Source organism: Perca flavescens, chromosome 3 (assembly GCF_004354835.1).
Source record: "Perca flavescens isolate YP-PL-M2 chromosome 3, PFLA_1.0, whole genome shotgun sequence".
In the NCBI taxonomy this organism is placed as follows: Eukaryota; Metazoa; Chordata; class Actinopteri; order Perciformes; family Percidae; genus Perca; species Perca flavescens.
In genome coordinates, this window is record NC_041333.1 from 410,633 (window position 1) to 437,508 (window position 26,876).

Consider the following 26,876-nt stretch of genomic DNA (forward strand, 5'->3'; position numbering starts at 1 on the left):
AGCCCGTCTCCCTCTAACGTCAGTCCCAGTTCTAGGCTCAAGCTCCAGCGGAGCAGAGCAGGGCGGACCAGTCGACCGTGTGTTACTCCGTCGGAGCAAAGAGTTAACTGTCAGATGACACTGCTCCTTGCAGCGAAAACACAGTACTGTGAATATGTCAGGGTAAGTAACCTTGACAATTAACGGAAGCCAATACATCTACACTAGTTACCAAAAAGAATGCTAAGTTGTGTAGCTACCTGTCTCGCAGCTATGGTAGCTAAATTAGCTGCAGCGTTAGCTTGCTACAATGCTAGCACAGATTTCCTACTGATTTTTGGATGACGCGGCGACAAACGTCTTTTAACTATTTCGTGTTTGATTACTTTGGGCTAACGCTGCTACCCAACAATTAGCCACTGTTTTGCCACTGGTGTGTTGCTAGTTAACAAGGACTTAGTTTAGGTAGCTAACGTTAATGGTTTCACACACTGTTAAGTGATAAAGTTTAGCTTACGTTACGTGCTATTTCATGTTCGGGTTGTAACTACACTTGTAATTAGAAGTGTTAGCACTGTGAGGCTAGCTGTTACTGTTAGCTGAAAAACACTAACGTTCATGAATTTGCATAGTAAATGTTGCCTCAGCCTGTTACAGTGATGGACAAGTTAGTGATTGTTGTTTTCTAATAAACCAATCAGTCCCACCTATACTGTAGTTAGCTATATGCACCTGAATGTGAGGTGTGCTTCTCTTCCTCTTTGACAGCAGCTGATAGAGGAGCAGCCAGGCTCATGTCCCAGATTTGGGTGTGAACAACTTTGGACACAATGTCTCTCTTGCTGATATCCTTCCTGCTAATCCTTCTGCTTGGGATTGTGTTATGTGTCATTTTCAGGTGAGAAATGTGTTTCTACATTATATCTGATTGCAAATGATACTCTGTAGGCAACATTTAGTTTAACTATGATTTAATACCCAGAGTGTCCTTGATTTCCCTTAGATTATATCAGATATTTTCTTTTTCCATTTTTATGCAGATGATACTGTTATTTATTGTTGTGCAGCTACCATTAAGAAGGCGTATGAATGCTTGCAAACTGCTTTCGACAGAGTGCAAGCACAGCTTTATCAATTAAAGCTTGTGCTTAATGCTGAGAAGACCAAAGTAATGGTCTTTTCAAACTCAAGGAAAAAAAGAGTTAGACCTGAATATTGTTACTGATCAGGGTAAAACAATTGAGGTAGTTTCATCTTATAAATATTTAGGATTTTTAATTGATGATCACCTTTCTTTTAAGCTTCATCTACAGAACCTAGTAAAAAAGTTGAAATTGAAACTAGGTTTTTTCTTTAGGAACAAATCTTGTTTTACTTTTTCTGCCAGAAAAAGGCTAGTTGATGCCACATTTCTCTCTATTGTTGATTATGGTGATCTGTTGTACATGAATGCCCCATCAAAGTGTCTTCAGATGTTGGATGCTGTGTATCATGGAGCTTTAAGGTTCATTTCAAATTGCAGACCCCTTACTCATCACTGTATTCTTTACTCCACAGTGAATTTGCCCTCTCTGTCAAATTGCCGGCTTACTCACCTTTATATGTTCATATACAAAGGCATTTTAGGCAGGCTCCCATGTTACATATCTGAATTTCTTTCTTTTACACAGAGTACTTATGGTTTATGGTCCCAGAACACAATCTCAGTGAATGTACCTCAAGCCCGGACAGAGATGTTTAAAAAGGCTTTCATGTTGGCTGCACCTTCTACTTGGAATGACCTACAGAAAACACTCAAACTACACTGTCTAATTTCCTTAAACGATTTTAAAGGTTATGTTAAAACCATAGAATTTGAGTGCATCCACACGTGCAAATGTTTGAACTAATGGTACTTTTATTTAATTGAAATGCACTTGAGATGTCTTTGCCTCTTTTGTGTTTGTTTTGTGATTGTAAATTGTTTTTTTATGTAACAAACTTGTTCTGCTATCTTGGCCAGGTCTCTCTTGAAAAGAGATTTTATATCTCAGTGAGACTAACCTGGTTAAATAAAAGGTTAAATAAAAAAAAAAATTATGAACAACTATTTGCAAAATCAAAAATGTCTGCTTTTCTCTTTTGCTTCTAGGTGGCTCATATGCACCCTTGCTGTTCGATTTTTCCAGACTGCACTCAATGCTGATCTAAAGATCAAATCAGTCGGGCTGTTTTCTGTCCAAGGAATTAGTATCCAGTTTCACCCCCAGCATACTCTGGTAAGACATTACACAACATTTATGTAGTGAGCTCATTTAGTGTCTCTTTCAGGTGTACATGTTTGGCTCAGTAATTGCCAGGACACATTTTATTTGTTTTGTCAACTGTCCTAAAATATGTCATGGGTCCTTTTGGACTTAATATACCATAAAAGTGAGTGGCTGTTTTTGTGACAGGAAATTGACAGAATATGGATTTCAAGTAAACTTCTAAACCAGGATTTGCCGTAAGTAGTCACATTTTTGTCAGTTGGATAGTTTGAAATAAAATCTTTCACCAAAGCAAATCTAGATGGGAAACCCTAATTCTTAATTCTGTTATGTGAGACGGCTAACTGCATGTTTGTGTTTCAGGAGATACCTGGCGTTGTGTGTTGGCGAAACCAGAGTTAGGTTTGACTTGCAAGCACCACTCAGACCTTTGGTGAAGAAGAGCCATGGAAAAAAGTCTGGGAAGATTTCAGTCAGCCCCACAACCCTACGCTTTCTGTCACAAGTATGGAGCCTCACCTTAGTAAATCTTTTGCTGAACTGATTTGTAAAAAGTATCTCACTTCTTCTTATCTTGTGTTTTCAGCTGCTGTCGTTCCACATCAGCTCAATCAATGTGATGGTACTGAACATGGGACTGTCAGAGTCTCTATGGCACATGACCGTTACAGGCATCACCTTGTTACTTGACCACCAAAGTAAAAGGTAACTACACAGTTCACACTCTGTATATCTGTTATTTTGGTTTGCCATCGATCTGATTTAACTATTACATGTAATAGAAAAGTAAAGAAGGCTCGTGCTACAATGTTATTAACTTTCAATCTTACATTACAGGCTGGTGTGGAATTTCTCAGTCGGGCAGCTAAGCAGTAAAGTGCTTAAAAGCAGTCAGTTGGTACGTTGTTCTATTTTCCCTGAAACAGAAAACTTGCGATTTAATGTGTGTGATTAACATGCTCTCCATTGTAGGATATATGTTTGGCTGAAGTGGCCCTGAGCCTGCTGCTGTCCGGAGATGTGAGCCTACCGGAGATGAAGCCAGGTTGTCTGTCCCTGAATGTGAGGACACTTATAGCAGAGCTGCACGAGGGACTATTTCTCAGCCAACTCCTGCTGCCCCAGTCTCCCAAAAAGAGCATTCAGGATGCATCTGGTGAGCAAATGCAAAGTATAATCTCTGAAATGTCAAAATGATTAGATGATAGAATAATTTAACAAACTAGCGATAGCAATGACCAATCATCCTTTGGATGTTCATCTCACATCTGATTGTGTGAGTAGGGGGCATGCCAACTTGTATAACCAGTTTCTAAAGCACAGCAAGTCCAACTAGTAGCTGTATTTGTCCTTTATTGCCCAAGCGAATTCTCTGTACTTGTGCACTCACAACAAGTAGCTAGAATGTTACTGTGGTGGCACCAATAGTTGTTTTCTACTGGCTTTAAATCAGTGAGCTTCTGCTTGTTCTAAAACACCTAGATGATCTGGGTTATCTATGATATTTTTGGCTGTTCTGCTAATCAGCAAGCAAATGAGGACAAGGTCACATCGTTGAGCTTTATTGACTTTACTGACTCTGTAGGTGTCTGAAATGTCCACATGCTTAATGATAAATATATTTCAAGTTTAAACTACCAACGCATAAGTTATGCAATTATTTAAAAAAACAAAAAACATAAAATCTTTCATTATTTTCATTATCTCTTTGTACATCTGCAGGTCTTTTGGGGGATTCATTCACTGAATGACAAATTAAAGAAATGTGATGTTAAAACTGGATTCCCCGTAGCACAGGATGTGTAGGGACAACGTGCACCATGCAGAAAAATATCATATGCACAAAAATGTTTATTAAACCAAAATGTGATTGTGTTTATTACATGCTTTTTGATAGACTTATGTTTTGTTTCTACAACTATTTAACAGAATATTTAGCTGTGGCAGTCTTGACATTTTTTAATGTTATCATACTAGAGCTGGGCAATATATCGATATTATATCGATATCGTGATATGAGACTAGATATCGTCTTAGATTTTGAATATCGTAATATCATAATATGGCATAAGTGTCGTCTTTTCCTGGTTTTAAAGGCTGCGTTACAGTAAAGTGATGTCATTTTCTGAACTTACCAGACTGTTGTAACTGTTCTATTATTTGCCTTTACCCACTTAGTCATTATATCACCATTACTGATGATTTATCAAAAATCTCATTGTGTAAATATTTTGTAAAAGCACCAATAGTCAACCCTACAATATTGTTGCGGTATCGATATCGAGGTATTTGGTCAAAAATATTGTGATATTTGATTTTCTCCATATCGCCCAGCCCTATATCATACATAATCTTTTGATTTAATTGCATTAGTATCGTTTCCTTTCAGAGTGTGAAAACATTGAGTTCATCCATACTGAGATGTTGGAGCAGTTTCATCGGCTGATTCCCCACAAGGTCAATGTGGAATTTGATAATACAAATGTTACTCTGTCCATGCACAGCCAGAAAAGGTGAGTCAACATTTTATATGTACACTTGTTGTTTTGCTCAATTTGATTCCTTTTGAATGACCCATTGATTTAAACATTGTACGGCTCTTTTTCCTGTCCGCACAGACACCTGAACTGGACTCTGAAGTCTTTAAAAGTCAGCTATGGACATGACGATGAGCAGCTTCCTCTTAAAAGCTTCACTCCTGAGCTGAGCTTTCCCCACAGCAGCCTGGAGCTCCTTCTAGAGGGTTAGTGGACAGCTGGGTGCCAGACGCAATGCACAGAGCGTTGGACGAAGGAGAAAGCTACGAATAACACATTGTTTTTTTTTTTTTTTTTTTAAATTGGCAGATGGACTTCTCCTCTCACAAAGTAGGCAAAGAATCCTGTGTGTGAACACGCTGAAGACAGCACTGCAGGTGAGGAAGATGATGGTCACATAACAAGACAAAGCTTCTTAAATCTATGACTCATATTTGACATTATTTTGACTTTGCCTTTTTATGTTTTTTTAAATTTAGGTTACATCAGTTGACATCTCGGGGTCATTCACAGTCAACACTTGCATCATCCACTACCGTCACCAGGAGTTCTCCCATTGGCTAAATCTATTTCCATGGGAACAGCTAATCCACAGGAAGGCAGCGCATAGAAAAAGGCAAGTTGCAAAAGGGAAATCAAAGGTTTAGATTGCTGAATGGCAATTAATAGCCAGGTTGGCCAGGGATTATAACACACACATATTTTCTGTAACATCTCCAAAAGTTGATTGGAGAATGATTGGATCTATGTTTTGTCTGAGAAGTCACCTGCTGCGGTAAAAAAAAATCTTCTAATGCCTTTTTTCTGTCTTCTCTTTCTTATTCATGTTTGTGTTTGCACATCACTCATTCTGTATGGTGTTGTTCCATGACATTATTGTGTGGTGTAGTCCATTAGATTATTTGCCCACCCTCCTTTTCCTCAGGCGCCTCCCCCACCTGGATGCTCCTGTGATGATCACCTCGTCCGTGTCCAACGTTAATGTGTCTGTTCAGCTGGGAGACACGACGCCTTTTGCTCTAGGCTTCCTCTGTGCCAGTGCAGGTACTGTAGGTCTTTCACATGCTGCACACATGCACAGAGAAAGGCAGGTGAACGTCACATGATGTTATTGCTACAAAGTGAAATGAGGACACTGTTGCATTAAAGTATAGCCTCAACACCGTTTGCTAAGCAACAGCACTTAATGTTATTACTTCACACCATGTGCAAGTCCTGTACTATTGTTACAACACATTTTCCTTCCGTAAAACTTTTTATTCTGTCGGCAACTTTTGGCTCAATTCTTTTCCAAACGTAGATTAGATAAGCTCTGTTCTTAGAGTGCCCTTTTAAACATTACACATTAACTTGTACTCCTTTATATCCCAGTTGGCTTTAAGTTTTTTTGGAAAACAACTTAAATCTCTATGCCACAGCAACTCTGAATGTATTTCCTCAAAATAATGTTTTATGGTGCCTTGTACCTCCTGTATTTGTAGAACTGCAGCATCTTCTTGACATTAGAGTTGACACTGAGAGCACAGGCTCTCAGAGTGTGCACCGGCGTGCCTCACTGTCCCTGGACAACTTCTGGTGGAGAGTGGGTCAGGGGTCTCATATCCAACAAGCACCCCACCCTCCTGGTAAACATGTGTGGGGAGAAGCGCTAATTTTAGACTCGCTCACTCTTCAGGTAGGAGCACAAAATAGTATAACTTGTTTTATTGTATGTTTAATGGTTCATTTTCGCTTTCATTTAGTAAGTTAGTTAGTTAGATTTTTATTGGCATAATCGACTGCTAATGTTTGTGCACTTTTAATCTCATCCCTCCAGGGGAGTTTCAACCGACCCCACATGGAGTTGAGTACCCAGTCTCCGAGTTTAAACGTGGAGTCCAGTCTGAAAGGGCTTCAAGTGGAGCTCTCAGAGACCTGTGCACTGTGTCTGTCTCGCCTGCTGTCCGTCATCTGTGTTCCTTGTGATACAGGGTCACAGCTGCCAGATGTGGCCTCAGTGTCTCCCCCTAGTGACGATACTGTTCACCATATCCCCTCCTCACAACTACAGCTGCTGTTCAAACTGGACTGTTGTCTGGAAGATGTTAATGTGTTCACAAGGTCTAATCTCGCTGGTAAGATATTTCAGAATATGCAAGAATGTTGCATGGCTTGTTTCAGTAATTCACGACGTGGGACATAAACTGTACTGTTAAGGATATATTTATAGTGTACCTGTAGATGTGATTTCTGTGGAACTCAAACCGTTTTTTAAATAATAGATTGTGATTGACAGAAAATGCATCTATCTATTTAAAAATCGGGTAATCGTACAAGATTACATTAATAAGCACTTGATCTTTTTCGTGTCACGTGACCATAAACTGAATCTCTTTGGGTTTTGGATTATTAGTTGAACAAATGTATGTATTTGAAGATGTAATCTTGGGCCTTAGTAAAATCTGTGATCAGCATTTTTCACTATTTTCTGACATTTTATTTGGTCAAACAATCAAGAAAGAAAATGTTAGCAAAAGTAATCACTAGTTGCCACCATATACCTCTGCGATGTTGTCAATTAATCATCCTAAACATGACAAATACATTGGTCAGAGGAAAGAAAACAAATGGCCAAAAGTATTGCAGCAATACATTTTAGAGCTAGCCAAAAAAAGTAAAAGGCCTAATTCTTAAAAATGCCCCCATTGCATCTTCATTATCGCTGAAGACCACAGCGTACACAAAATTCTCTGCTCTTCAGTCATCAGTCACCATCATCACCTTTGATCATCATCTTTTATTTCCTTGTGTTCTCTGTAGGAGCCGTGTCTTTGCGGATGGACAGTGTCAAAGTCCAGAGCTCTGCAGAGAGCGCCACGGTGTCTCTTCAAGGTGTTAGCTTGTCAGCCATCAAAGCACTCACAGAGAACATGGAGTTATGTTGTCCCGCCTCCCAAACCCCCAACCCTGTGCTCAAACTCACCAGGATAGCCTTTTCTTATTACATCACCACCCCCACCTTACAGGTAATCAGATCTCCATCAGTTTTATCTCTCTGGACAGAATTAATCTCTTGTGTCAATATTCCTATTTTGTGTCTTAATCAGGTTCAATGTGAAGAGGAGCTCACTGTGGAATGGACGCCATCCGACCACATGGTCTTATATCAGCACATGAGTGAAGCTCAGGCTTGTTGGTGTATGCTCTGCGGAGAGAAAGGAGAGGACAGTCCAGTCAAACCTATGGAGAGTGAAATCACTTTAGGCCAGAGTAGAGAGCTGTGTGTGCGTGTTGAACTGGCCTGCACTCGTCTGATAGCCCATGTTAGTGAGCAGAACTACATTCTCCTGCACACAGAAGCCCTCGCAGTCTCCAAGCATACTGGTTCTGTGCACATTCGTTCACCCTCCATGGTCTTTAACTTTGATGGCCACAACATCGTGACCTTTAAAGGTCTAGATGTTGAAATGCAGGCAGAGCTGACTGAGATGCAGTTGCACAGGGACACATTCCCCTTCCTCACCACTCTTCACAACCGTGTCTGGGTCCTCACTTGCCCCTCTCTGGCTGTCGAGTTCCCCTACCAGTACGACTTCTCAAACACCTTTGACATGGCCATTAGTGTGCAGAAGTGGCTGAAGACTCTGCATCGCTCCCCAAGCCAAGCCACCACTGTCCAACGTCTGCCTCCTGACCTCGTGTTCAAAATCAGCCTGTTCTCGTTTGTCTTCCTGGATGACATCTTTGAAATCAAGTTGCGAGACAACTATGAGCTTATGAAGGATGAGAGTAAGGAAAGTGCAAAGCGTCTTCAGCTTCTGGATAAGAAGGTGGCAGATCTGCGCAAGCAGCATGGAGAACTTCTCCCCGCCAGAAAGATTGAAGAGCTGTATAGTTCCCTGGAGAAAAAGCACATTGAGATCTACATCCAGCGCTCCCACCGCCTCTACTCCAACACACCCATGAGGAAGTCTCTGCTGACCTGGACTGTGTCAGACTTGGAGATAGTAGCCCTGGCTGATCACTCTCTTCATGGGCCAGAGAAGGTGAGAGAGCAGCTGAGGGACATCGACAGGATCAGTCCCTTCCCCAGAGATGGACTCCCTTTGGTGGTCCAGTGGTGCCGCGCTGTCAAGTTTAAACTGGCTGCATTTTTGGGTAAGTTGATGAAAATGTACTATATCAAATTGCAGATATAAGACAGATAAGTCAGATGAGACAAATAATGAGAAAAATAATTTGTCTTTCCACTGTGCCAGTGAGAATTCGCGATTACCCTCGCTACTTGTTTGAGATCCGGGACTGGGATCTATCAGGACGTCTGATTGGGACAGAGCAGGATGGACAGGCCAGGGCTCATCGCAAAGAGATTGTCCAACTCGGTCCACCATGGGGAGATGTGACGGTCCACAGGAATATGCCACCACTCAAGTTCTACTATGATTTCAAATGTGAGTTATGGGAATCATGCTGTTACCATTCTGTTCTACAAGTACAATCCTCAGTTTGTTAATCCGTTCCTATCAGATACACACAGAGCGTCATTGTGCCTGCCCAGTCACAGTTTTTGAATATACAGTATCCATTCATGTGACCAAAACGGAGGTTAAAAAGCTGAAGTAAGCATCTGCAGGCACAAAGGAAGAGAGAAACCCTGCTTATGCGTAATGATAAATGTAGTAAAATGGCTAAGCCCAGTATAAGAGAGGAAAGTATGAAGGTTGCTTGAGTGTCGTTGCTTCTCCCCGCAGTAGAAGAGCAGTAATATGTTATCTGAAAAACGTTGTATCAGCTCTCACTCTCTTAGAACATCATTTAGCCTCAGTTGTGCTTAATTGTCTTACTTACTGTTGGGTAATGTGAGATTTACTCTTTGTAATCTCTTTAATATCCCTCACTGAATGTTTTCTTTATGCAGCGAACATCTCTCTGTACACTATTGTGTGGGGGCCATGTTGGGACCCTGCCTGGACTTTGATTGGCCAGTCCGTTGACCTGCTGACCAAACCCACAGTTGATCCCTCACCTCTTCTGGCCTGGTGGGACAAAAGTCGTCTCCTTCTACATGGGCACTGGGTTATGGACATTGAACAGGCCAATCTTCATCAGCTGGCTACAGAGGTAAACCAAAGTACACCTAACAAACTCAACTGTTGTGAACCTCCAGTAGATCTGCACAGTAAGTTGTTTAGCAGAGTGATAAGATCTATTAATCCCACATATTCCTGTGCTACAGCAGCTCAAAAGAAAAATGTACACACATCAGAATAACACAAATACACATTAAGTAGACATAGGAGAAAAAATATACATAAACTATAGGAAATTGAAAATAGAATATAATTAGTTATAATAATAATAATAATAATAGTAGTAGTAGTAGTAATAAAACAACCGTATTTACACAATAATCAACCTTATGTAAACAGACAGCATATAAACACAGATATACAGATGAGTAAGGTGCAAATGAATAGAGATGACCTATTGTACAGTTGGAGGTGACACAGAGTAATAAATAGATAAATATGCATAGTGCAGAATATTGTCCAGTGATGGCTCATATTGCAGAACCAGCTAGCAGTGCTACATTATGATGTTGTATTAAAGAGTCTGACTGCAGCTGGGATGAAGGACCTGCAATAGCACTGAGGATGCAGCAGTCTGCTGCTGAAGGAGCTGCTCAGGGAACTCCCAGTCTCATGTAGAGGGGGGTGAGAGGTGTTGCCCATGATTGATGCCAGCCTGGCTAACATCCTCCTCTCCCCCACCTCCTCTATGGTGTCCAGAGGGCAGAACAGAACAGAACAGAGCTAGCCCTCTTCACCAGTCTTTTTAGCCTTTTTCCTGTCCCTCTCTGTGCTCCCAGCTCCCCAGCAGATATTGCAGACCACAGAGTCATAAAATGTTTTTAACAGAGTCCTGCACACACCAAAGGACCTCAGTCTCCTCAGCAGGTGGAGACGGCTTTGGCCCTTTTTGTACAGGACGTCTGTGTTATGTTTGTGACAAATCAATATCTTTGTATCGGTTGGCATTTACAAGTGTGTCACTTGGGTGTATGTTTCATGGCATATACTGCACCCTCGGTGCATCCATCCATCCATCCATCTTCTTCCGCTTATCCGGTATCGGGTCGCGGGGGGAGCAGCTCCAGCAGGGGACCCCAAACTTCCCTTTCCCGAGCCACATTAACCAGCTCTGACTGGGGGATCCCAAGGACGTTCCCAGGCCAGGTTGGAGATATAATCCCTCCACCTAGTCCTGGGTCTTCCCCGAGGCCTCCTCCCAGCTGGACCTCCCTCCACCTAGTCCTGGGTCTTCCCCGAGGCCTCCTCCCAGCTGGACGTGCCTGGAACACCTCCCTAGGGAGGCGCCCAGGGGGCATCCTTACCAGATGCCCGAACCACCTCAACTGGCTCCTTTCGACGCGAAGGAGCAGCGGCTCTACTCCGAGCTCCTCACGGATGACTGAGCTTCTCACCCTATCTCTAAGGGAGACGCCAGCCACCCTCCTGAGGAAACCCATTTCAGCCGCTTGTACCCTGGATCTCGTTCTTTCGGTCATGACCCAGCCTTCGTGACCATAGGTGAGGGTAGGAATGAAAACTGACCGGTAGATCGAGAGCTTTGCCTTCTGGCTCAGCTCTCTTTTTGTCAAAACGGTGCGATATGTTGAATGTAATACCGCACCCGCTGCGCCGATTCTCCGACCAATCTCCCGCTCCATTGTCCCCTCACTCGCGAACAAAACCCCAAGGTACTTGAACTCCTTCACTTGGGGTAAGGACTCATTCCCTACCCGGAGAAGGCATTCCATCGGTTTCCTGCTGAGAACCATGGCCTCAGATTTAGAGGTGCTGATCCTCATCCCAACCGCTTCACACTCGGTTGCGAACCGATCCAGTGAGTGCTGAAGGTCGCAGGCCGATGATGCCATCAGGACCACATCATCTGCAAAGAGCAGCGATGAGATCCCCAGCCCACCAAACTGCAACCCCTCCCCACCCCGACTACGCCTCGATATCCTGTCCATAAATATTACAAACAGGATTGGTGACAAAGCGCAGCCCTGGCGGAGGCCAACCCTCACCTGAAACGAGTCCGACTTACTGCCGAGAACCCGGACACAGCTTTCGCTTTGGTCGTACAGAGATTGGATGGCCCTGAGTAGAGACCCCCTCACCCCATACTCCTGCAGCACCTCCCACAGTATCTCCCGGGGGACCCGGTCACACGCCTTCTCCAGATCCACAAAACACATGTAGACTGGTTGTGCATACTCCCAGGCTCCCTCCAGGATCCTTGCGAGAGTAAAGAGCTGGTCCGTTGTTCCCCAACCAGGACGGAATCCGCATTGTTCCTCTTCAACCCGAGGTTTGACTCTGTGATATAAAACAAAATTAATCACCAAATCTTATATAAAGATGATTCTTGCATTCTTACAGGACCCTTACAACACTACAGAAAACCTGCACTGGGAGTGGAATAAGCTGAACTTTGACTGGAACCCTGGGCAGTTTGTTTTTAAAGGAGATTTGGATGTAAATGTCAGGACAGCATCAAAGTAAGTGGATGGATCAGAGTAGAAAATGGCCGTTAAATGCAACTTTTAACTATATTCGTAGAGAATCTTTCAGTAATACAAGTGCCTTTCTTCCTTACTAGGTATGATGATATCTGTTTTCTACACCTGCCCAACCTATGTATGACCATTGACCTCCAATGGCTTTGCCATGGCAACCCCCACGACCACCATGCTGTAATGATCTGCTGTGCGGAGAACGTTGCAGATGTGACATCAGGACAACCTCATGACTCCTACAGAGCCTTTCGCTCTGAGAACCTCAACCCCTCCATTACCATGGACCTGAACCAGCACTGTGGCACAGGTACGCACTAAAGTCCGGATCAGGCTGAATTTTTCTGTCCGAGCCTGTCCCGCATCCGACAGAGCCGTGTCTGAACCCGGCCCGAGCCCGACAGGCATTAAGAAATTTATGTCCGAGCCCAACCCAAGCCCGACCCAGTTAAAATCTCATCTTTTTTCCTCTCATACTAATGACAAATGTAGGCTACGTTTGTTTGTGTGGAAAGCCCTTTTTTATTAAGCAACTGTAGGAAGGCATTTGGAAATGTCAACAGATGAGCGCATCAGCACACACGGGGCAACAAGCGCACGTTAATAAGTTGTTAAAATGTTCAACGTGTTAACCTTTCCTGATCGCTTCGTTACCGACCGTGATCAGAAAACCAGGGGAGACTGGTTACCTCCAGGGCCCACGTTATAACATGAATAACTACTAACTCTGCTCCGGTTGCATCTACAACACGTCTGCTTCCTCTTTTTCTATCTCTCTTCTGCCCATTTACCACACACACAAACCCACACGCACTGAGCTCTCTTAAAAGGAGCCGCAGCACCATTTTACAACATATTCCTTATCACGCTGATGTGACCGAGCCCGACCCGACCCCGACCATAATTTCTAAATATCTGTCCGAACCCGGCCCGGCCCGTCGGGTACCATTGGGACCCGTCGGACTCGGGTCGGGTATCCATGCCTTAGTACGCACAACTCTGTTAGATATTCCATCTACCTAAGATAAGCCCACTGCCCTTGAAAACTAGTATCCTATCATAAATGTATTTTGCTGTAGCGAACTATATATTCTGTTCTTTGTAGAACCCTCCCAGCCGAGAATCCTGCTGTACAGCAGCACTCTGCGTTGGATGCAGAACTTCTGGGCCACATGGACGGGTGTATCTCGACCTATCTGCAGAGGCAAGCTCTTCCACAGCCTCAGGCCTATCCGCAAGAAGTTGGGTCAGCACTACAAACAGATGTCCTACACAGCTGCATTCCCACAACTACAAGTATGTGTTTTTCTAGGCTGCCTTCCAGCAACAGTCCACTAAAAATCTGCTTTATATTTTTACCATGAAGTCTACAACTGTACAGTATGTACCTTGATTTCTGACAGATAATTTACTGAATTCCACCCCTTTCTTTCTCTACACCTAATATCTACCATATGTATAAATGTCTTTAAACTGTGTGTCCTTCAGGTGCATTACTGGGCCTCCTTCGCCCAGCAGAGAGGTATCCAAGTGGAGTGCAACAAAGGCCACGTCTTCACTCGAGGGGCACAGAGACTTATTCCACAGGGTAGAGGCGAAATATCATTCAAGACAAACAAATAATTCATACATACAGTCTTCATTTAGTCTCCCAACAGAACATGAAGTAGTTAGATGCATGTGTGTGTGTTTTATATCATCTTTCAGCTGGCACGGTGATGAGGAGGCTGATCTCTGAATGGAATGTGACTCAGATGGTTAGTGAGCTGTCTCAGGTGACGGTTCACCTGATGGCCTCCACCTGGGATGAGACAGCCGACCACCAGATCAACGCTCAGGTGAAGAAGACTCACCTGCTAAGCCTGTCCTCCCTGAGCTACCAGCGACAGAGCAACCGCATGGAGGAGGTAAAAGCCCAGAGGTAGCTGCAGTAATAGTTTGTTCTTCACTGTCAATGAATTCCTAATCAAGCATTTTTTGTTATATTTCTGACAGGAGGTGAACCAGACGGACGAGACTAATGCCTCTTACGCTCACAAACTGCGCTTGGTGGACCTGCGTGCTTCTTGGACCACCACTAACAGGAACATAGCCTTTGGGCTGTACGACGGTTATAAAAAGGCATCTGTGCTGAAGAGAAATCTCTCTACTGAAGCTTTGAAGGGTCTGAGGATCGACACACAGCTGCTGACCAAGAAGCTCAAACGCTCTCCTTCCAACTACTCTCCCCCCACAGCCCCGACCACACCAGCTATGCCCACCGTCAGTCGAGCAGAAAAAAGTCAAAATGAAGGTGAGGAAATAGCTTGACAACAGCAGAGTCTTTTAAGACCCACTAACTTCTTTCTTTTCCACTTCATTTTTTAGGAACATCAATGCTCCAGAAGCTGATTGAGGAAACAGACAAGTTTGTGGTGTTTTCAGAGGAGGATTCCGGTGTCAGCGACCAGCTGTGTGGCATCGCAGCCTGTCAGACCGACGATGTCTATAATCGCAACTGGTTTATCGAGTTAGTCAACTGTCAGGTAGCTGCCTTGATTTTTATCCCTTTAGTAGCATTATGTTTACAGGTTGTCTGTCCGTTCGTCCCATTCTCATGAACACAAGGCCAAGGCGGTAATTCTAGTTGTTTCTAGGAGTTGCTTCGTTTTCCTTGTTTCAAGGTCATGCAAATTCCTACTGACTGTCACTTTGAAAAGCTTGTTTACTCCAGTTCTGTTGGTATCATGATTAGGGATGCACCGAATATTCGGCCACTGAAATACTTTTATCACCGAAACAATACGGCCAAAAATGTTGTGATGACGCAAACAGAAACCGCGACCGGCACGTGTGTCAGTACCCGATCCGTTCCACCTGCAAAGCGTCTCCTAGGCAACGAGGTTGAGATGGACCACGGAGTGAAAACAATGAAAAGTACGCTCTGAGTCTGTCAGCACACGTTTCAGTGAGATCTATTCGGATCCTCTGCACTTCATCGCGACTGTATTTGATCTGCGTTATAAAGACCATACTTGGATGCAGAAATAAAGCAGGGCGCACGAGAACTGATCCAGGCCGCGATGGATGCGGAGAACCCGCGTGGAGACGGAGACGGAGCATGCACGGAGCAGGAGGTCAGAGCACAGAAAAAAAGACTTGTCTCTCTGCACCAGATGAGGGGCATGCACCCTCGTTGTCTGATATGTTCAGTGAAATCCTGCAAGAAAGTGTCTCAAATAATAATAATAACAATAGGTAAGCTATTCTGTTCTTAGGCTACTATATACTGTATGTGACTATCAGATTGTAGCCATATTTCTGCTAGATATTTGTTTTAATTAAACTTTAATATTCATTTATACAATTGCAATGCCTTGATTTTAGTAAAATTAGTACACAGTCATAGCCATAATAATTGGCATCATTTCTTTCGGTGTTTCGGTTTTCGGTCTTGGTTTCCTATTTTTCAGTTTTCGGTTTCGGCCAAGAATTTTCATTTCGGTGCATCCCTAATCATGATGTTTTTCCTTTTCTTTTTTTATTGGGTTTTGCAGGATTATACAACATCTGCATCTAAGACAAATACAATCACCTTTTATAATGTGCCATCTGGAACAATACCTCACCCACACATTTTTTTTAATGATTTAACAGTTTTATTTTGATTCATAACAATGTTTATTTACAGTATACAGTACATGGCTTCTTAAGAGCCCTCCAGAAAGTTTAAACACTTTCCCAATTTAACACATTGATGTTGTACCTCTACTTATTAAAAAAAAAAAAAAAAAAAAAAAAAGAAAAAAAAAACCTTGCCACACCTTAGCCCTCCACAATTAAGTTGATGTATCTGAAAAGTTAGTGTTCTTGATGTACTTGAGAAAGGTGCCCCATACCTTGACAAACGCATTGGACCTTCCTTGGCGAGACAGAGTCCTATTTTCACTAACTAATTAATAGCACATTCCGAAAGCTTTCGTTTTAACTCAAAAATGTGTTCTTTGACCTTGAAAGAATTGAGATTCTAATCAAGATTTTCTCCAAATGCTGGTTGAATGCAGGTCAATCTGGTTGTTCTTTTGTTCTTTGCTTTACCCAGATGATGTTGCGTGGCACAGAGACTGCAGGCTGTGTGTTGGTGTCTGCAGCAAAGGCTCAGCTGCTTCAGTGTGAGCACCATCCATCCTGGTACAATGACACCCTGAAGCAGAAAACCACCTGGACCTGTCTGCTGGATGGCATGCAGTACTTTGCCACCATGGAGCCCAACCCATATGAGCAAGAGGACAGACAGTTGTGGCTGGAGGTAAGCACAGCTCTAGTTATAGATCTTAAAGGCATGGATGGGTAAAATGATTTCAGATAATAAATAACATGGCTAACTCTGTAGCAGGGGTCGGCAACCTTAGGCACGCGTGCCACCATGGGCACGCGGGACCTTAACCAATGGCACGCTGGCAATATGTGTGCAAGAGAGTTATTGATGTGTTGAAATCATGGTTGAAATGCTGAAGCACTCTCTCATCCGCATGCCAAATTACAACGTTCACAGTTGCCGACCTCATAGGTGCCGATACCGTGGGTTCTCTGGAGCTTGAGCACCCACGAAAAATACTGAGCACTCACGTGTGCCAGACTGCCAGTTCATTTTTATATTAATTTAATATTAAACATTGCAGGTGGTGCTAAGTGGAGCGTCTGTCTTAGTGTGATTGGTCATGTCGGTGGCATTGATTTATAATTTCCCCCGAAGCTGATTAAACTTCTCATCTCCGGTCCTATCTGTGTTCGTGGCGCTGTCCTGAGTTGAAAGAGAGCTTACTTTACGGCGTGTGTGTTCGTGTCGGCCGCTGTCCATTTCCTGAGGTTCTGAAATGCAAACATTGTTGACTACTTTTTCTTTTTTAAAACTGTGTGCGCGTGTGAGCACCCACGGAGGAAAACATAAATCGGCGCCTGTGCGTGACCTGTTATTTACGGTAGTTTGATTGACTCATATCTCTGACTGGGAACAATACAAAGAGGATTACCAACGGCCGCTGGGGCAGATGAACTAACGCTAGTCTTGTTAATGTATGGAGGCTACAATTAAACCTCCGTGAGTTAAAAGTCAAAACTTATCAGTTCACTCAGCTGTGTAGACCGGCATCAACATGTAGAAAGCGATATTTCAATCTGCTTTGTCTGCTCACTACACTCTAGTCCACCGCGCTGTTTTACGCAAACACAGCTCTACTCTGCAAATAGCTAATTTTTACAAAACAAGCTAAAAGAAAAGCTGTCGGTTTGTAGTCTATTTTTCTTAGTTTGCAGGGAATTTGGACAAATTCTTATAAACTTAAGCTGTCTGAAGAAACCATCCTCTCCGCTGGAGCGGTAAATATGGATGCATTATTAGACCAAAACAAATACATGTGGCTACTTAATATGCACGTGAATGACGCAATCGTTATGTTGTGTTCTTCATTCTTGATAATGATGCTGGTTGTGTTATTATTATTGGATCAATAATTATTATTTTTTGTTTCATTGAAAATGAGACATACAGGACCTGCTTATCTGTCCATTCGTCATTAAAGCTGGGCTTTTCCACAACTTTTCGCTTCAGGCTTTTTGACAGTGATATTTTTGTCAGCCCATTTTCCACCAATCAGGACTGCATACTAAAACCATGTTTCCATAATAATAATATACAATAATAATAATAATTACAAGGTCCTGATTATACAGATTCCCTGGATATTACATTTTGATGTGATGTCATAAAAAAAAATTATGTTAACATGGCACACTAATAAACAAGAAATTTTGAAAAGGGCACTTCATATCAAAAAGGTTGCCGACCCCTGCTCTGTAGTATTGTATAACACACCTGGTTTGAAAATGAAGAAAACTTAACTATTTAGCTACAACATCACAACCAAGCCAGTAACTCACCTGTGTAAGTAAGTAAGTTTATTTGATTAGGACAATACACATTAATCAACATTTCTGTAAATGCGCCAGCGTTAGCCAGTCGGCTAATTTCCAACTGTAGTCCTAGTATGCATGTCTTTATGGTGGGAAGAAACCAGAGCACCCGGAGGAAACCCACGCAAACACGGGGAGAACACGCAAACTCCACACAGAAAGGCCCGGAACGACCTGGACTCGAACCCAGAACCTTCTTGCTGTGAGGCAGAAGTGCTAACCACTGAGCCACCGTACTGCCACGGTGCCTGCTGCCTGTGTGGAGTGCTGTTCCTGCTCTGATTTGCTTCTTATGATGCTATGTTGTGTTCAGGTTAAAAACATAGAGGAGCACAGGCAACGCAACCTAGACTCAGTGCTGGAGCTGATGGAGAGTGGCCAGGCTGTGGGAGGGATGGTTAGCACCACTACAGGTAAATCCCTTCTCAAACACAGGATTGTTCTTCCTTACCACATGGAGAAAAAAATGCACTGTAGGACACTGACCACACAACCTCTAAATTAAATGTTCTGTGTCTGTAGACTGGAACCAGCCAGCTCAGGTGAATGATTCTCAGCAGGTTCAGCGTATCATCTCACGTTGTAGCTGCCGGATGCATTACATCAGTTACAGTCACGACATCAACCCAGAGCTGGCCACACAGATCAAACCGCCAGAGCTGAGGAATAACCACGAGAAAGAGGACCTGCTGAAAAAACAGGCTGGTATGTCATACTGTACATCTTTAATCTGCAAAGAAGAATGCTGGGTTCTTGTAAAAGGGGCAGCTTACTAGGTTTTCACATTGCCAGACCTTCCTTCACAGCGCTGCAGAGGAGGGTCTGGCTAGTCCATGCAGCATTTGGGGATGGGAGAAAAATGTGCACTGGCACAATTGTCTTGGGTTATGCTAAGCGCCAAGCGGAGCCAGTCGCTGCAAAGTAGCCTCAGGAAGGAACTTGTTTTGGTGGAACGTGTACGTTCAAAAGTAGTTTTAGTCGTGCAACAGAAAACTCCGATTGGACAGATAGTCTAGCTAGCTGTCTGGATTTACCCTGCAGAGATCTGAGGAGCAGTTAACCATAGTCCTCACAAATCCACCGGAGGTTAGAACGCCAACACAAAGAAAGAGGAAGGGGACAGACGTCCGCCCGAAAAGAGCGACATCTGGCGGAATTTCCATCAGAACGAGCAATCCCGGAAGTGGAACATTGTGGATATAGACTATGTTTTGTTAACAATTTTGGGTGGAGAGCGGGAAGGGATTATTGGTTTTACTAAATCCCCATACATTAACTTTAAGAGTTTAATTTTGTTGCTTTAACAGGGGCTGTGGACACCTTCACCCTCATTCACCATGACCTTGAGATATCCACTAACCCTGTTCAATACGCTATGATCCTGGATATCGTCAACAACCTGTTGTTACACGTGGAGCCCAGACGCAAGGTAGGCTTTAATTTACAAAACCTTTCCCATCTCCTTACCGATTTTTCATCTTTGCTTATTCTGTGTTTTGTTTTTTATCTACTGGACTTATAGGAACACAGTGAGAAAAAGCAGCGTGTGCGTTTCCAGCTGGAAATTTCTAGTAACCCTGAAGAGCAGCGCAGCAGCATCTTGCACCTCCAGGAGGCAGTCAGGCAGCACCTTGCCCTGATTAGACGCCTCGAGAAACAGATTTACTCCAACATCAGGGTGCGTCACATAGTTCTTCACTCCTTTTTTTATTCATTTATGAGGACAATGCACATTCATCAACATTTCTGTAACTGTGCCAATGTTAGCCTGCCGGCTAATTTTCAACTGTAGTCCTAGTTACCTAGCATGCATGTCTTTATGGTGGGAGGAAACCGGAGCACCCGGAGGAAACCCACGCAAACACGGAGAGAATATGCAAACTCCACACAGAAAGGCCCTGCCCAGACCACGGATCCTACTCTGCAGTGCCTACTTGCTGTGAGGCAGCAATGCTAACCACTGAGCCACCGTGCCGCCAAATTGCCACTGTTATTTAAAACCGAGAGTTTATCTGGAAAAAGAAAAAAGTATTTTTTTTTTTTTTTTTTTTACTGCAGGCACAACCCGAGGAACTGAGCGGCGATGAACTGATGGAGATCAACACAAGACTGCAGAACCAGCTGAACCAGGAGAAGAACGACATGCAGATGAAGAGTGAAGAGCTCAACATTCTCATCAGGTCTCACATCAGCGCACTCATTCACATCCGATACTGAGACGATATGGCAGGTCAAAATAAATATATATTCATATATATATATATATATATATATATATTTCAGGTGTTTTAAGGACTTCCAGCTGCAACGGGCAAACAAGCTGGAGCTGCGTAAGCCCCCGGAGGATGTGAGTGTGGTGAGAAGAACAGAGATCTATTTTGCCCAGGCCCGCTGGTGTTTGACCGAAGAGGACGGCCAGCTTGGCATTGCTGAGTTGGAGCTGCAGAGGTTTATGTACAGTAAGGTGAGCGCTGATGAACGTGCTGCAGACAGGACAGCAGAGTCGCTTCTTATCTTTCATCCACAGCTGAAAACTTACCTGATATCCCACTAAATCATCTGTCCTCTTTCATATTCTCTTTTACAATTTGCACTCCAAAAAGCATTCCCTCTGCCTCCTTCTGGAGCTCTTATTTACCCTTTTCCAGCATTCTGTATTTCAAGAACCATCCTAAGATAACAGGAATATATAACATATCCTATTTAATAGGGCTGTGCAATTAATTGAATTTCAATTTCAATTTTGGCTCCCAACAATCACCAAAATAGTATAACCCCAAAAAAAAACACGCACATGACATGACCCCCCCCCCCGCCCCGAAGCCAGTCAGGGAGGCAAGTCGTGTGCATATCATCCGCTGGAATTTAAAAACTCAGCGCAAGTAAAGATGGCAGCAGCGTTTGGTGAGCAAAAAAAGGCAAAACCATCTCAGTTGTCTGGGAACGGCGACATTATTGTTGATATTTTGGCCCAATGTTTAGTAATGCCAGTAGTAGTGGTCATAGTGAGTGAACATGTGACGTGAGATGCACATTGTGTTATGTGTGTGGAGCTGTTCATTAGCTGTGGAACGTTATGTGTGATATCTGTAAAGCTGAACTGACTCACAGTAGTCAAACAGATTTTATTCTGATCCAAAGACTCTGTGAGATAAAGGACACTAACAGATTATACCCTGGACACTATCCATTATATCCAAATGTTAATGAGTAATCGTGTTAAATAATCGTGATTTCAATATTGACCAAAATAATCGTATTATTTTTTCCATAATCGAGCAGCCCTACTATTTAACTGCAAAAATACTCTCTTTACTACACTATCCTATGATATGTTACTCCTGACACATCCAATATTATGCTTAATCACTGCTGGCTGGTAAATGTTGATGGCTGTGAATCCTTTCATCCCACAGCTGAACAAGTCTGACGACACGGCGGAGCATCTTTTGGAGTTAGGGTGGTTCACAATGAACAACCTGTTGCCAAATGCGGCATACAAGGTACATTTGACTCCCATATCTATGTGACTTTGTTGTTGTTGTTGTTGTTGTTGTTGTTGTTGTTGTTGTTGTTATTGTTATTATTATTATTATTATTATTATTATTATTATTATTTAGAGTTATTAACATGAAAAGGCACATTGATTTGACTTAAATTGTTTTAGACTTTAGTTATAAAACAACATGAAATGACATGCATGGCAAAACACCCTTTTGATGCTGACTACTCTGAAGTTGTCAACGTTCATTTCCAAAAAGCCTACAATATGTGATATTTATGACTCTCTGCCTGGTTTCCTCTGTGCAGCGTGTGAGGGTATGTACAGTGCTCGTACAGTGACAAGACTTGACGTCTGTGTTGACTCCATCTTGTTTGTCCAGATGGGATCACTCAGTGGCTCTTCAGAGTGTCATATTCAGTGTTGCATGCACACTCTAAGATTCATTGATGCATGTGTGACCAAGGACTCATTACAAGTTCACCTAACGCGGTGGTGTTGTCCATACTGTGTTCATATCATCAATAATACGTGCTCTTAAATATCAAAGAATGATTGTCACACAAAATCGACCTAGAGCTTTGTTCTGTGATATCGCTGAGTGTGAAATGGAGTCCCTCTTCTTTTTTAGGTTGTACTTCGTCCTCAGAGTAACTGCCAGTCAGGACGCCAGTTTGCTTTGCGTATCTTCAGTAAAGTGCGCCCCCCTGTGGGAGGAATCTCTGTTAAGGAACACTTTGAGGTAAAGAACATTGCATCCCGCCACATTCACTGAAACATTTGGATTGTGTTTTTATTTGAGTGATTGTTTCCATCATCAGGTGAACGTGGTGCCTCTCACCATCCAGCTGATGTACCAGTTCTTCAAAAGGATGATGGGATTTTTCTTCCCTGGAAGAAATGTTGAGGAGGAGGAGATCACTGATGAGGAAGACAAGTTCAGATTGGTTACTACAGGTATGTTGTTGTCGACAGTGGCAGTATGACAGCAGTAGGCTGTCTCTGTGGGGTCACCAGCCTGTACTCTATACCTATTGGATCAATAATAGTTTCCGTTTTCTCCAACGTGTGTGTGTGTGTGTGTGTGTGTGTGTGTGTGTGTGTGTTGTGTTTTGTGTGTGTGTGTGTGTGTGTGTGTGTGTGTGTGTGTGTGTGTGTGTGTGTGTGTGTGTGTGTGTGAGTGAGATCGAATAGCCCATTACTGTGTTATGTCATCCCTCTGAGCTATTAAAAGGCTCTGTCACATTGGATATGGCCTTGAGATATGTGTTAGAGAGACTCAGAGGGAGTATAAGGTGTAGGGTGCAGAGTCACCCAGAGGCCGTGGTGCTGATGTGTTCTGTGTCACAGGTATCCCTGTTAAGCCTCGGCAGTTGTCAGAGGACACCATGGGTGCTATGGGCCCCAGCAAAGGTGTCGCCCAGGGACTGAACCGCACTGCGGGGGTCAGGAGGTCTTTTAGGAAACCTCCAGAGGTATTGGTGCTTTCTGATTGTTTGTGCTCTGATGTCAAGAATAAGAAAAATAACAGTAATGTAATTGCATTGTATGATCTGCTCCCACCAGCATCCTGTTGATGACATTGATAAGATGAAGGAGAGAGCCGCTATGAACAACTCCTTCATCTACATCAAGATTCCCCAAGTGCCCCTCTGTGTCAGCTATAAGGTGGGATACTGAGCTCTGTATTGACTGCTATTTATTTATTTTTTGTCCCTGTTAATTATTACGGATAATGACCTTGAATCCAAATAAGACCAAAAACATGATTATTCTGTCATATTCTATCTCAATACTTCAACTAGGGCTGGGCGATAAATCGATTTTATTGATTAACTCGAATGTGTAGTTGATGTCGATTTGTTTAAATAAAAATCAATTTGCTCCTTAACATCCACCGACGCTCCCCTCTGGGCTCCCGTAGCTCTGAACGGGCTCAGCCCTCCCCCCGCGCATTTGCCACCTCTTAGAGATACACAAACAACATGGTAGCGACAGGGACTACCATTAATTATTTTCTTAACCCGTCGTTTCATTACTTACTTATCCGTAATCTCCGCCGAAATGACCGGCAGCTCGCTGTCCCCGGCTGACAGTCACCTATTCTCGGATATCTGAACCAGCAGCTACCGCTGACCTGAAGGGCCACCATGCAGGGCACCAGAGCCAGTGTTGAGGAACTCTGTTGCGGCTCAACACATCCACTAAATGCTGCAGATACGACCGAGCTGTGACGGAGGTCTGTAGCGGCTTAAACAACTAGCAGTCGCCGCTCTGTAGCACAGAGCTCCACTTCGACGTTTGTTTTTATCGCTACGAAGGAGCTTGCTACAGGTATGCTACATTCAAGAGACCATCATGGGATGTTAACGTACGTTACTCAGCAACAGGTGAAAACAGGGGCAAGGTTGTGCAATAACATTAAATTGATTTGAACTTTTAGCAAGGAACGAGAAGTGAATTACCTGTAGGTCTATGTGTGAAAACAGCTTTATCTCACGGATCCCCCCAAAAAAAATAACTGGTAGGGAAAACACTCAAACCAATTTATATTTCCACAAAATTGCCATGAATAATCACAGTGGTATACATGCCCCACGTGTGTGCGTGTGTGTATGAGTTTAAACTAAATAAAACTTGTTTTGAACAATTTCTTTGTCATCTGTAGATTGATTTTAAGTAGGGGAAAAAAAAAAATCGATTTAAATCTTAAATCGGATTTTCTTTTTTTAAATCTGGGATTTTATTTTTAGGCCATATCGCCCAGCCCTAACTTCAACCCTCAAAGAGCATTCATACAAAACAATCTCTAATTGTGAAAAATCATCATGTTCATGGCTGCCTGACACTTTGTCTATTCACTTTTATATATTTGTATTTATTTTGGCAGCAATTGCATGATAGTTTGTTGCTTTAAATGTTTAATCATATATTGTATAAACAAGGGACAGTGAAAAGCAGGATAGCATAATGTGCAATAAAGAATAATAATTAGATTAAGAGTAAAAAAAAATCAGTTAGAAAAAGAAATATAAAAGATAAAAATTCAGTGATATAAAATTCTAATTATGTAATATACTGTAGGTATTAAAATGCTAGTGTTTATCAGCTTCATGTGCGGTTGGATATAGAATGTAGACACCTTAGTTCAAGTGGCTATAATCAATATCTGTACAATGCATCTGATGTCTACTTATATGTGACAGGTGTCACCAACAGAGTTATCACCCGACTCTGCAGTTCCCCTCAGCTCGGTTTTCTTTCTACGGCATGTCACTTTAATGTTGTGGTTCACTCTCACCACTCTCATTGTAGCTGTTCTCAGCTAAAGAAAGCTCTAATGAAGAAAAGAAGAAATTCCTGTGCTACAGCAGCTCAAAAGAAAACAAAATGTACACCCATCAGAATAACACAAATACACATTAAGTAGACATAGGAGAAAAAGATATACATAAAGTATAAGAAATAGAAAAAATAGAATTAGTTATACTAATAATAGTAATAATACAAACATATTTACACAGTAAACACCCTTATATAAACAGACAATATACACACACATATACAGATGAGGAAGGTAAACCCACTGCATGCTACCTGCTGAGCACCAAACAACAGAGACAATATTAGCAACTAGTTGGTGAACATATTGATGCCTTTAGCAGCTAAAGAGCCAGATATTTCCCTCAGAGACCAAAAACTGAGCTAAAAGAGAGTGGTGGACACACACACACACACACACACACACACACACACACACACACACACACACACACACACATGACTCCAAATGAATGAAAATGATAATTGCTCCATAACTGCTGGATGTGTGTAAATAAGCAGCTGTTTGCTGTCAAGTTCACCATTTTAACCTAAAAAACTGACAGATTGCTTCTGATATCTAAGGCCAAAAATAACATCAGTTATTGTAGGTTTAATTCACTTTTTTTCCATGTTGAACTGATGTTTTGACTTGTTCAGGGAGAGAAGAGTAGTGTGGACTGGAAGGACCTGAACCTGGTTCTGCCCTGTTTGGAGTACCATAACAATACCTGGACGTGGCTCGACTTTGCCATGGCTGTGAAAAGGGACAGCCGGAAAGCACTTGTAGCACAGGTACACGACATTTATGACTTTGAATCCTCTCCTTATCAAATGATCACCACTTGAAACCCACATTATGCTGTGACCCTGATCTATTGTTCATTTCTTTCAGCAGTTTAAAATAATCCTTCCTTGCAGACAGTGTGCTGTCAGTTGTTGAAATCGATTTACTATTACCAAGAATGACTAGGAGCAGAAACGACATCCATTTGCCCTGACATCAAAAAGTTCTGTGTTTCTGAACTTGTTCTTCTTGCTCCTGGTTGCTCAGATGATAAAGGAGAAGCTGCGCCTGAAGCCAGCTTCAGGCTCAGACCTGCGGGGGAAGGTGTCTGAAGGGAAGTCGGACAACAGCCTGCAGCAACAGGAGGAGGACGAGAAGGCTCGGCTCCTCATCGGCCTCAGCACCACAGACAAGAGCTCCAGCAAGAAGAGCATCTTCAGTCGACGCAAGTGAAGCCACAAACACTTGCACATTCAAGTCCGAGCTGGGCTGGATGATCCACTGCAGCAGCTGCCACACTCCCTCGGTACGAGGATCAGGGAATAAACTGCCTCTTAGGGGTCCCAATATCAGTCCGGCTTTGTGGATCACGATAAAAAAGGGAGACGGTCGAGCATTTCAAATAGTTTATGGGGATACCTTACTGTATAATATGAGCCTGCTGAACTTAAAAGTAATATTTTTTGGATGTGTCTCAGATTTGAGTTTATGGCCAAAATCCCTGCAGGGAACTTTAAACAGCTCCAGGATTTACCAGGGTGCCATTTTGACCAAATATCTATTATGATCTTGTTTTATTTGTGTGCCAATAAAATCTCACTCTGCATTTCATACACAGAATGATGAACACTTATGTTGCATTGAATGAAGCAAGGAAGATTTTCAGTGTGTAGCTAGCACTTCACTGTTACCGTTTCCTCTGCTTCTATACATGCAAGACTGAGAGCACCTTTTCCTGCTGGCTCAGGAAAAGGTCAGCTGGGAGCA

General features: G+C 42.8%; 1 protein-coding gene across 2 annotated transcripts; it reads left to right on the forward strand.

Moving 5' to 3' along the window:
• The first annotated feature begins 5 nt into the window (after positions 1-5).
• LOC114551455 (protein KIAA0100) lies at positions 6-26,720 on the forward strand. Of its 2 annotated transcripts, none has more exons than XM_028572507.1 (40): positions 6-162; positions 748-877; positions 2,111-2,237; positions 2,415-2,464; positions 2,592-2,733; positions 2,815-2,933; positions 3,066-3,126; positions 3,201-3,384; positions 4,618-4,741; positions 4,847-4,971; positions 5,075-5,142; positions 5,245-5,381; positions 5,691-5,809; positions 6,247-6,440; positions 6,582-6,879; positions 7,565-7,770; positions 7,852-8,902; positions 9,004-9,195; positions 9,663-9,865; positions 12,193-12,311; positions 12,413-12,636; positions 13,432-13,622; positions 13,815-13,914; positions 14,034-14,233; positions 14,322-14,619; positions 14,694-14,851; positions 16,408-16,614; positions 18,592-18,691; positions 18,801-18,983; positions 19,586-19,707; positions 19,801-19,956; positions 20,337-20,458; positions 20,562-20,742; positions 21,695-21,781; positions 22,413-22,523; positions 22,603-22,738; positions 23,132-23,256; positions 23,348-23,449; positions 25,763-25,897; positions 26,157-26,720. In XM_028572507.1, the coding sequence occupies exons 2-40, from the start codon at positions 810-812 to the stop codon at positions 26,340-26,342; spliced, it is 6,711 nt and encodes a 2,236-aa protein (XP_028428308.1). In that variant the 5' UTR covers positions 6-162; positions 748-809; the 3' UTR covers positions 26,343-26,720. The 2 variants fall into 2 exon arrangements, with proteins under 2 accessions (XP_028428308.1, XP_028428301.1); XM_028572500.1 differs by having other exon boundaries at positions 751-877; positions 26,157-26,342.
• Positions 26,721-26,876: the final 156 nt, after the last annotated feature.

Excerpts from the sequence above, each read along its gene's own strand:
- LOC114551455 (XM_028572507.1), top strand. The coding sequence starts at position 810 with ATGTCTCTCTTGCTGATATCCTTCCTGCTAATCCTTCTGCTTGGGATT. Across the intron at positions 878-2,110 it reads GTGTTATGTGTCATTTTCAG|GTGGCTCATATGCACCCTTG; the intron begins GTGAGAAATGTG and ends TTTTGCTTCTAG. Across the intron at positions 23,257-23,347 it reads CTTTTAGGAAACCTCCAGAG|CATCCTGTTGATGACATTGA; the intron begins GTATTGGTGCTT and ends TGCTCCCACCAG.